At 46.5% G+C, this 10,553-nt stretch overlaps 1 protein-coding gene across 1 annotated transcript; it reads left to right on the top strand.

Moving 5' to 3' along the window:
- The first annotated feature begins 1,524 nt into the window (after positions 1-1,524).
- Positions 1,525-6,670, top strand: LOC309498547 (uncharacterized protein). The gene is made up of 2 exons (XM_082169315.1): positions 1,525-3,077; positions 6,390-6,670. Exons 1-2 carry the CDS (start codon positions 1,950-1,952, stop codon positions 6,390-6,392), a joined length of 1,131 nt encoding a protein of 376 aa, XP_082025441.1. The 5' UTR covers positions 1,525-1,949; the 3' UTR covers positions 6,393-6,670.
- Positions 6,671-10,553: the final 3,883 nt, after the last annotated feature.

Below are 10,553 nucleotides of genomic sequence, written 5' to 3'. Positions count from 1 at the left end.
AAAAACAAACAAATCACCTACAAGTTTTTCAAATGCCAGTAAACAAACCTTCACTTACCCTGCTCAACCAACAAACCTATTGTATATCACCACAGCGCTACCCCAAATGAACAAACAAGCGAACAAACAATTACCAAAGTAAAACAAGCTTCTTACCATTCCAACGAGCTGCCACGCTCCCAACAAACTAGACCCCAATACATAGGTCTACGTATTAAACATTGATATCTTATTAAATTGCCCGAGTTCTAAGACCGAGACGAGCCCCCATTTTGTCACAACCTGGCTCAAGGGTCATGACAAAAGAGGGAACGAGGCAGCATAAATAATCAAAAGTGATTTATTTAACAAAAGAGTCACCATGCAAACATAACTATTTAAATGCAGATGGTAAGTCTCTATAACATAAGTAAACTCAAAACAAAATATAGTAGTCGGAGTGATCAGGCCATGGTTGGATTGCAGAGAAGAGAATGCTCGAGTAGTTTGACCAAGTTGAGCTTTATCTCCACTGGTTCACAGGTTCCAGGTGCACCACTCACAGGTTCCAGGTGCACCCAATCAGCAATCACCTCAACAGAACAAAGATAATTAACAATCACACAGGGGCCGTCACAATATGTCACAAGCTTCAAATCGGAATAGTTTTTTTTGACATGCGCACACTGCAAAAATATACAGAGTTTCCCGCTGTTTGCGCAGAATAACCATTCTTCTACATTTGTTCTTATTTGTTTTAAACAGCAGGCTTATTTATCCATTTCAAGGAGCCAATGAGCATATGAACCGTTTTGCCGTGAAAAATGCCCCTCCCCACCCCAAAAACCAGATGCGAATCCGAAACGAGGACTGGTGGGACGTTGTCCTGCTCCACGTTTTGAGATTGAGATCACTGCTCCACTGGATTGAGATCACTGTCTGCCGATCGATTGCTCCTGTCTGCCTTGCTGCTGGTTTGCGGCTGTAAGCTCCGTATAGCTTTCTGTTTTTAATCACTATTTACTATCATTCCTTGTTGTTTATATCAACATATATTAGATATGGTCTAATATTGCCTATCACATTAATCTGACATCGCTAGCTTTTAACTAAATCGTTATTGCTACCACAACACGCAAGTATCTTGCTAGCCTATTAACCTGCCATCTGTGCTTGCCATCTTTTTTCTCTCTCGCGTTTGTGCCTTTTACGAGTCTTAAAAAACTGTGGTAAGTAGTGTAGCGTTTATACGCCCATGTATAAATCTAATTAATTATTATTCATAACGAATTATGATCAATAATTAATTATTTAATTATTTTCAGAATTTACTGTAGCAGAATCAATAGTATGATTAGTCTATCAGTTCATCCAATGAACAGAAAGCATAAACAGTTATTAACTCTAGGAAATATAATATCTTCCTGGCCAAGAAAGAAGAATCTAAATTGAGATTTATACATCATCTGAAAAGCTGAATACATAATCTTTCCATTGATATTAGGTTTGTTAGGATATGACAATATTTGGCCAAGATACAACTGTGGCGAGGGGGGCGTGGTTTTGCGAAGTCTGTAGCGGGAGAGAGAGGACGGAGCCGAGCGGTGAGTAAGTAGGTCAAGTGCAGATGATAAACACCTGTGTCTGATTGCAGTAATTGGCGTGGAGAGACCGGATATAAGCCGGCGGGAATGAGAGAGAGAGAGAGAGAGCTAGACTGGGACCTCGTCTGCTGCCTACCTTTACAGAGATCGACACGAGAATCTGGACTGTTTATTTTGCTTTGTGCTGTGCCATTGTGCACGGTGAAGGCGCTCTGTGCGCAACCTTTTATTTATTTTGGAAAACTTGCTAATAAAAACGAGTGTCCCAGTATTCGCCGACCCCTGTCTTCTTCCTTCCCTTACCTACAACCTTGAACCACATCACACTGGTGCCGAAACCCGGGAGGGAAGAAGATCGCCGCCGCCATGCAGACCCCGCCAGCCACGCCGTTTGCGGACATCATAACATCGCTCGCCGGTCTTCATCAGGAACAACATCAGCAACTGCTGGCGATAAAGGAGGAGCAGGACCAGAGGTTTGCAGCGCTCCTCCGAGGCCAGCAGGAAGACCGCGAGCTGTTCCGGAGCTGGATAGACCGGGAGGTTCGGGCCACCCCCCCTGTTAAAGAAACATCAACGTCGCTGCCTCTCAACAAAATGGGTCCTCAAGATGACCCGGAGGCGTTCATCGATCTCTTTGAGAGGTCTGCGGAGGACCGGGGGTGGCCCACCGAGGACTGGCCAATGCGGCTCATTCCCTTGCTTTCCGGAGAAGCACAAGTAGCCGCCCACCAACTGCCAGTCCAAAACCTCCTGGTCTATAAGGACCTTAAGCGTGCAATACTCCAGCGGGTCGGCTGGACCCCCGAACAACATCGCCAGAGGTTCAGAACGCTGAGCCTCGAAGAGTCCGGCCGGCCCTTCATCATGGAACAACAGCTCCGGGACTCCTGCCGCAAATGGCTGATGGCCGACGAAAGCGACGTCGAGGACATCATCGACCGAGTGGTACTGGAGCAGTTCGTGGCGCGGCTTCCGAGGAAGACCGCGCAGTGGGTCCAGTGCCACCGCCCGACGTCGCTGGACCAGGCCATCCAGCTGGCGGAAGATCAGATGGTGGCGTGCCCTGGGGTCTGCGAACCCCTACCATCCGCTTCTCTCTCTCTCTCTCTCTCTTCCCCCTCTCTCTCATGTCCCCCTCCTAAACCTGTCCCTCCTCCCAGGTCTCGTGTGGGGCTTACGCCCAGACCAGCGCCCAGATGGAGAACGGGGACCCCCGCAGAGCCGTTACCAGTGCCCCGAGTCCCTCCCAGGGGAGGAAGCTCATCTAGCGGTCTCTTTACTTCACCGGTTGCTCCCCCGCTCTCCCCACGCCAATCTCTTGACCCGCTTCCTGCCACCAGGGCGGCGGGGAAGTCTGGGCCGGCTTGTTGGCGCTGCGGGGATCCGGGTCATTTTATCGATCGGTGTCCAGTGATGGAGGTGGGGACACTGATCCGGGTCCCCGATGCGCCACAAGCTGCCCCCGATCAGGCTGGCCTGTACCAGATACCAGTAAGTATCAAGGGGGGTACGTTTTCCGCTTTGGTGGATTCAGGTTGTAACCAAACCTCCATCCATCAAAGTCTGATTCAACCTAAGGCATTGGATAGTAGCCGCATGGTTAAGGTACGGTGTATACACGGGGAGGTGTTGGATTATCCAATAATGCCTGTGGACATTCAATTTAGGGGACAAAAGCATAGAGTAGAGGTGGCGATTAATCCGCACCTCAGGCATCCGCTAATTCTGGGGACCAATTGGCCAGCATTTAATGAATTATTGGGGTATTTATGTGCGGATGCCTCTTGGGCAGAAAGAGATGAGAGGAACGAGGCAGTTGCTCAGGTGGGAGAAGCTGAGTCGGGACCTCTGGGATCTGGTTCAGGGGAACGGAGTGCTCTGGAAAGAACCATCCTTACGGAGCGCGATGATTTTCCCCTGGAACAGTCTCAGGATGAAACGCTGAAACATGCTTTTGATCAGGTCCGCTCTATAGACGGCCAACTACTCCACCCTGACCAACCGCTCTCCTATCCTTACTTTGCAATTTTAAAAGATAAGTTGTATCGGGTGACCCAAGACGCCCAGTCAAAGCAGGATACAACTCAGTTGTTAATACCTAAAAGCCGCCGGGAAATGCTTTTCCAGGCGGCTCATTGTAATCCGATGGCCGGATATTTAGGACAAACAGCTACACTAAACCGTCTCATGGCCCGGTTTTTCTGGCCGGGCATTCACGAGAATGTGCGCAAGTGGTGCGCGTCTTGCCGTGAATGTCAGTTGGTGAATCCACCGGCCAACCCAAAAGCACCATTGTGCCCTCTCCCATTAATGCAGGTCCCCTTCGAGCGAATTGGTATGGACCTCATCGGGCCATTAGAACGGTCGGCACGGGGACACCGCTTTGCTTTAGTCCTGGTGGATTATGCAAAGCGGTATCCTGAAGCAGTACCGCTCCGCACTATTTCCGCTAAGAGTGTGGCGAGCGCACTGTTTCAATTAATCTCCCGGGTGGGAATCCCGAAAGAGATTCTCACCGATCAAGGCACGGCGTTTATGTCACGTACGATTCGCGAACTTTACGAATTATTGGGCATTAAATCGATTCGCACCAGCGTCTATCACCCACAAACTGACGGGCTTGTGGAACGATTTAATCGCACGTTAAAAACCATGATTCGGAAGTTCGTACAGGAAGACGCCAAAAATTGGGATAAGTGGTTAGAACCCCTCTTGTTCGCTTTACGGGAGGTCCCGCAAGCCTCCACGGGGTTTTCCCCCTTCGAGCTTCTTTATGGACATCAGCCCCGCGGGGTGTTAGACGTCCTTAGAGAGTCTTGGGAGGACGGACCTTAGAATAGTAAAAACGAAATTCAGTATGTCCTGGATCTGAGAGCAAAACTCCACACTTTGGGGCGGCTATCAATGGAGAATTTGCTACAGGCCCAGGACAAACAAAGTCGGCTGTACAACAGGGGGGCTAGACTTCGTCAATTTGCACCCGGAGATAAAGTACTTGTATTACTCCCTACTTCTAGCTCGAAATTACTCGCAAAGTGGCAAGGACCCTTCGAGGTCACACGGCGAATTGGAGATCTTAACTATGAGGTAGCTCGAACAGATAGACTTGATGTGCTCCGCCCCTATCACCTCAACCTACTTAAAAAATGGTCAGAGGTGGAATCAGTGATGCTGGCGACGGTGGTGAGCGGAGAGGAGGATCTCGGGCCAGAGGCGAGTCTAAAAACTCAATCTCTCGCTCTGGCCCCTGGTGGAGACCACCTCTCACCCTTCCAGCTCTCTGATGTAAAAAAGTTACAAGCAGAATTTGCTGATGTGTTCTCGCCCCTGCCTGGTCGGACGAACCTCATTCAGCACCACGTTGAGACAGAGCCGGGCGTGGTTGTACGCAGCCGGCCGTATCGTTTGCCAGAACACAAAAAAAAAAGTAGTTCAGAGCGAATTAGAGGCAATGTTAGACATGGGAGTAATAGAAGAGTCCAACAGTGACTGGGCGAGCCCGATAGTTTTAGTGCCTAAAACCGACGGTTCGGTTCGATTCTGTGTGGACTATCGTAAGGTGAATGCTGTGTCGAAATTCGACGCTTATCCAATGCCAAGGGTTGACGAATTGCTTGATCGGCTAGGGACTGCTCGATTTTATTCGACACTGGACTTAACGAAGGGATATTGGCAGATCCCCTTATCTCCTATGTCCAAAGAAAAAACAGCTTTCACAACGCCGTTTGGATTACACCAATTTGTTACTCTTCCTTTCGGCTTGTTCGGGGCTCCAGCCACCTTTCAGCGTCTGATGGACAGAATTCTCCGGCCGCATGCTGCATATGCCGCTGCCTTCTTGGATGATATCATCATCTATAGTGGGGATTGGCAGCGTCATATGCAGCACTTGCGGGCTGTCCTGAAGACGCTGAGAAGGGCGGGGCTCACGGCCAACCCGAAGAAGTGTGCAGTTGGGCGTGTGGAGGTAAGATATCTGGGCTTCCACTTAGGTCATGGACAGGTGCGTCCCCAAATTGATAAGACCGCAGCAGTTGCTACCTGTCCAAGACCAAAGACCAAAATGGAAGTTAGACAGTTCCTGGGGCTGGCGGGATATTACAGAAGGTTTGTACCTAATTATTCGGACCTCGCCAGCCCGCTGACTGATCTAACTAAAAAGGAGGTACCAGATACGGTCCAGTGGACGGAGCAGTGCCAGCAGGCTTTTACTCAAATAAAGGCTGCTCTATGTGGCGGGCCGCTCTTACATGCTCCTGACTTTTCTCTCCCTTTTATTCTACAGACGGACGCGTCGGACAGAGGGATGGGCGCGGTCCTGTCCCAGGAGGTGGAGGGTGAAGAGCGGCCGGTGCTGTACATCAGTCGGAAGCTCTCTAAGAGAGAGGCGATGTACAGCACCATAGAGAAGGAGTGTTTGGCCATCAGATGGGCCGTCCTCACCCTCCGCCACTACCTCCTGGGGCGGGAGTTCACCCTCTGTTCGGACCACGCTCCCCTGCAGTGGCTCCACCGCATGAAGGATACCAACGCGCGGATCACCCGTTGGTATCTAGCTTTACAGCCTTTTAAGTTCCAGGTGATCCACAGGCCGGGTGCACAGATGGCGGTGGCCGACTTCCTCTCCAGGAGGAGGGGGGGGGAGGCTGCAGACCGGATGGCTCCCCGGCCTGAGTCGGGCGGTGGGGGTATGTGGCGAGGGGGGCGTGGTTTTGCGAAGTCTGTAGCGGGAGAGGGAGGACGGAGCCGAGCGGTGAGTAAGTAGGTCAAGTGCAGATGATAAACACCTGTGTCTGATTGCAGTAATTGGCGTGGAGAGACCGGATATAAGCCGGCGGGAATGAGAGAGAGAGAGAGAGAGCTAGACTGGGACCTCGTCTGCTGCCTACCTTTACAGAGATCGACACGAGAATCTGGACTGTTTATTTTGCTTTGTGCTGTGCCATTGTGCACGGTGAAGGCGCTCTGTGCGCAACCTTTTATTTATTTTGGAAAACTTGCTAATAAAAACGAGTGTCCCAGTATTCGCCGACCCCTGTCTTCTTCCTTCCCTTACCTACAACCTTGAACCACATCACAACAACTATTTGAAAATCTGGAAACTGAGGGTGCAGAAAAATAGAAAAATTGAGAAAATCGCCTTTAAAGTTGTCCATTTCTATAGGCGATTGTGCTGCATCCACTCACAAAAATAATTTTTAAAATATATTTAAGGTGGGAAATTTACTAAATATCTTCATGGATCATGATCTTTACTTAATATCCTGATGATTTTTGCCATAAAAGAAAAATCGATAATTTTTACCCATACAATGTTTTGTTGGCTATTGCCACAAATATACCCGTGCTACTTAAGACTGGTTTTGTGATCCAGGGTCACATATACTAACACATAAAACTAATATCTAACACAAACACACACACACATTCATACGAGTTGCAGAAGGAAAAAGAGTAAGGAAAGATTACGTTTTAAGAGTGAGTTTAAGAGTGAGATGATGAAATCCCAAGTTTATGCACTTATAAGACATGAGCTGGAACGAACCATCAATCATTAATTTAACCTTTCTATCGTTTCTTAGACAGGTTATTAAATTTATATCAATACACCAGTTCAGCTTTTAGTCTGGAGGTACTTGCTTGTCTTTGCTTTTGGGGATTCCCTTTTGTTGCGTGAAAGGGGTTTTCCCGGTCCGTTCCTTGGCTGGTCTCCTCATGCCTGGGTCTGCGGCGCCGGTCACGTGGTGTGCTGGCTCTGCTAGCAGATGGATGAAAGTCTTTGTCTGAAGCTGGTTTTGCCGTCGAATCGGGATCGAAACTTTGCCGCAAAACTTAACTTAGAACCGAGACTCACAACGGAAAATAAAGGAAAACTTAGAAAAGAAAAGACAACTTAGACGAGAGTAGTAAGATGGCTTGAATAAAGCTGTTGAACCCGTTCTTCTGATCTTAATTTGGGTTCTTTGTCTCTGCGTTTCTACATGGTTACTTGTCTGATTGAGATCTTCATCTTTTTTCTGCCCATCTCTCTTGAGAGTGATAGCAGAGCGTTTCTTGAGGGTGAACCCAGAGAGCGAGAGCACAGAGATAGAGCATAGAGTTTTAGAGAGCACAGAGAGAGAGCTTTGTTTCGGGTCTAAGATTTTAAACACAAAGTTTGTCCAACCTCCAGGATGAGTTCTGGCCAATTAGACACTGGCTAAATTTAGGAGGTGGCATTCTTTTCAGTTCTGATCGTAAATTATCTTATCTGGGGGATGTCTGTCCTATAGCTCTTAAGCAGAGAGAACAGAGGCCACAGTTTAGACATGATTTCTAATTAAAAGAAGATCAAAACATATTACACAGATTTCATTCCAGCCAACTTACTAGTGGTGTTCGTAAGATAGCATTGATATGAAACAGTACACACTTTCATTCACACACCTATAATAGTTATAACAATTACATGAATTATATGGGATCAAGGCATATTAAATGGACACATATATCGTAGAAACACATAGAATGATGTATGATGTTTATAAATCCATTGCAAATTGTTATTGAATGAGTTTTATGCATACTGTAGGAAGAATCTCAGTTTTCTGGTTTAGAGAGAAAAGAACTCTGTTTGTTCGTTCAGAGGTCCTTATGGAGGAGGGGGTCTGGAATGTTGTGGGGGTTCAGCAACATCTGCTGGTATCGATCCGTCTTGCAAACTATCAAAGTCTTGCAAACTATCACTTTCTGGAGACTGTGAATGATTCATGGCTCTGGGTTGGGTAATTTGAATCTGGAATGTGAGGATTATTGTGTGAGACCTTGGTCTCTGTCTTTCTCTTAACCAATCAGTATTCTGCAACAAAGCTAGCATTGACCAGTTATTTCGTTAGTGCTGGGGGCTCTTCTAAATAGTCAGACCGGTGATGCCGGATCCGATGGCAAGATTGATGATGATCATGAGACGTTCTGAACAAATCTTCCCCCTTCATTCACGAGAAGCAGAGAGTTTGAATTAATCTTCTGGAAGAAGATTAGTCTGTGTTTGGTTCATACTCACAGTCGTTACAGTAGGATCAGTCAACAAACATGGTGAGTAATGTTAATGCTCATCAGCAGCACAAACTCCTCTGCTTTCCTCAGGTCCTCATTGCCCATTCTGGCCAGTCTGCAACATAAACAAAACAAAATATATATATTGGCTAAACAACCCTTTTAATGGCTTTTAAAGTCATTTTAATGTTTTTCAAACATTATTTACTTCTCCTTCTCCATGGGCTTTCTAAGCCGTTGGTCTATAGCTGCAGCTTGGATAGCAGGAAACTGTTCACAAAATCTCTCCATCATCAACTACAGAGAGTTACATCTCGTCCTCACATCTAAAAGGAGCATGTGCTGGGGTAGCTCTGCAGACACACAACACACACACACACACACACACACACACACACACACACACACACACACACACACACACACACACACACAAGATTTTGAGATTACATTAAACAATGTAATATAATATTACTATTACTTTATAATTTTTTCATTGATCCTAATCTGTTCATTTATATGTTACAATTTGTATGTCGTTAGCTTGCAATTAAAGTACAGTATTTAAACAGTAGGCCTATTACTACTTACTGAGGAGTTGTTGCTTTTCCTTCAGGACTACTTTAGCCATGTGGGATCTCTTCATCCATACGATCATAGAACGAATCCTTGCTGCCCAGTTGGAAACTGTATTGCAGTTGTACAGCTTCTGAGCTCCAAGGTTAAGTGTGTGCGCAAAACATGGAAACTTGATGATATTTAGCGTTTTCACAGCTACATCCATGTTTGCTGCGTTATCCACAGTTGCTGCCACCACCTTCTCTTTCACTCCAAACTCCTCCAGGATCCCCTCTATCTCCTCTGCCACAGCTGTCCCTGTTTGAGCTTTGTGCTCTGGTTTGGAGGACTTTTTCTTTACTCTGACCTTCCCTGACATAGTGCAATGTTACGGTGAGGTAGTGGTCTTGACTGAAACTAGTCCATCCATCTGCTGTGATGGCTGCATGTGTGACATGTTTCAGGTCTGTGATCAGATTGCTCTTTTCAACCCCATACCAAGCAGGAATCAGATGATTTGTTAAACTGTCTCTGTTTGGGGCATTGTATTTTGGGTTGAGAGTCTTTATCATCTCGCTACAGCAAATATATGGTAGGACTAGGAATTAATAAAACAGAACTATACTGACATAAAAACATGCAACTTTTGGTCATGCATTTGTTATTTTCATTTGAAAAGACATGATGCTGGACAAAATACAGCAAATACAGCAAATTAACCTACCGAAATGCAGAGGCATCTACTGTGGCAAACGGGTGCAAACCCTTTACCACAAACTTAGTCACTGCTCGGTGACATTACATATACTATACATGTGATACGAAGTGCAAGTGACAATAACAGGAGAAGACATTACTTCGGGATGGGAACCGAGAACCGGTTCTTCTTCAGAACCGGTTCTCGGTTCCCATCCCTAAGTAATGTCTTTGTAACAGATTGAAAGTCTGTTAATTTTAAATCTAGATTCCCAGCCACACCAACACAGAGAGAAAGACACAAGAAATACCAAAATAGTATTTTATTATTTTGTTTAAAAGTTAAATTTAAAAGGGCAGCAAAATCACAATTTCATCCTCAAAAACCAGGGGAGACAATAAAACCATGATCTGTCCAATATTCTGTCCCAGGGTGAAACAATACCCAAATCCAGTCAAATCCGGATTTAGCTCCGTGTTTCCCCTGCCGCCGGCAAAGAATGTCTGTTTCAGCGAGACCTCAAACAGCCGATTCCAATCCTGAAAAATCCCGGACCAGGATTTCCGCGGCGCCGCTCTGCGTCTGTCAGTGGAGAGATCGTGAAATCAATGGGCAGCTTGTTCATAGCCCGGCAACTTAAAAATCTTAGGTGACTAAAATGTCAACTTTCCTTTCCT

This window comes from Leuciscus leuciscus (genome assembly GCF_965113295.1).
Source record: "Leuciscus leuciscus genome assembly, chromosome: 5".
NCBI lineage: Eukaryota > Metazoa > Chordata > Actinopteri > Cypriniformes > Leuciscidae > Leuciscus > Leuciscus leuciscus.
This window is presented reverse-complemented; position numbering and strand designations above follow the sequence as displayed.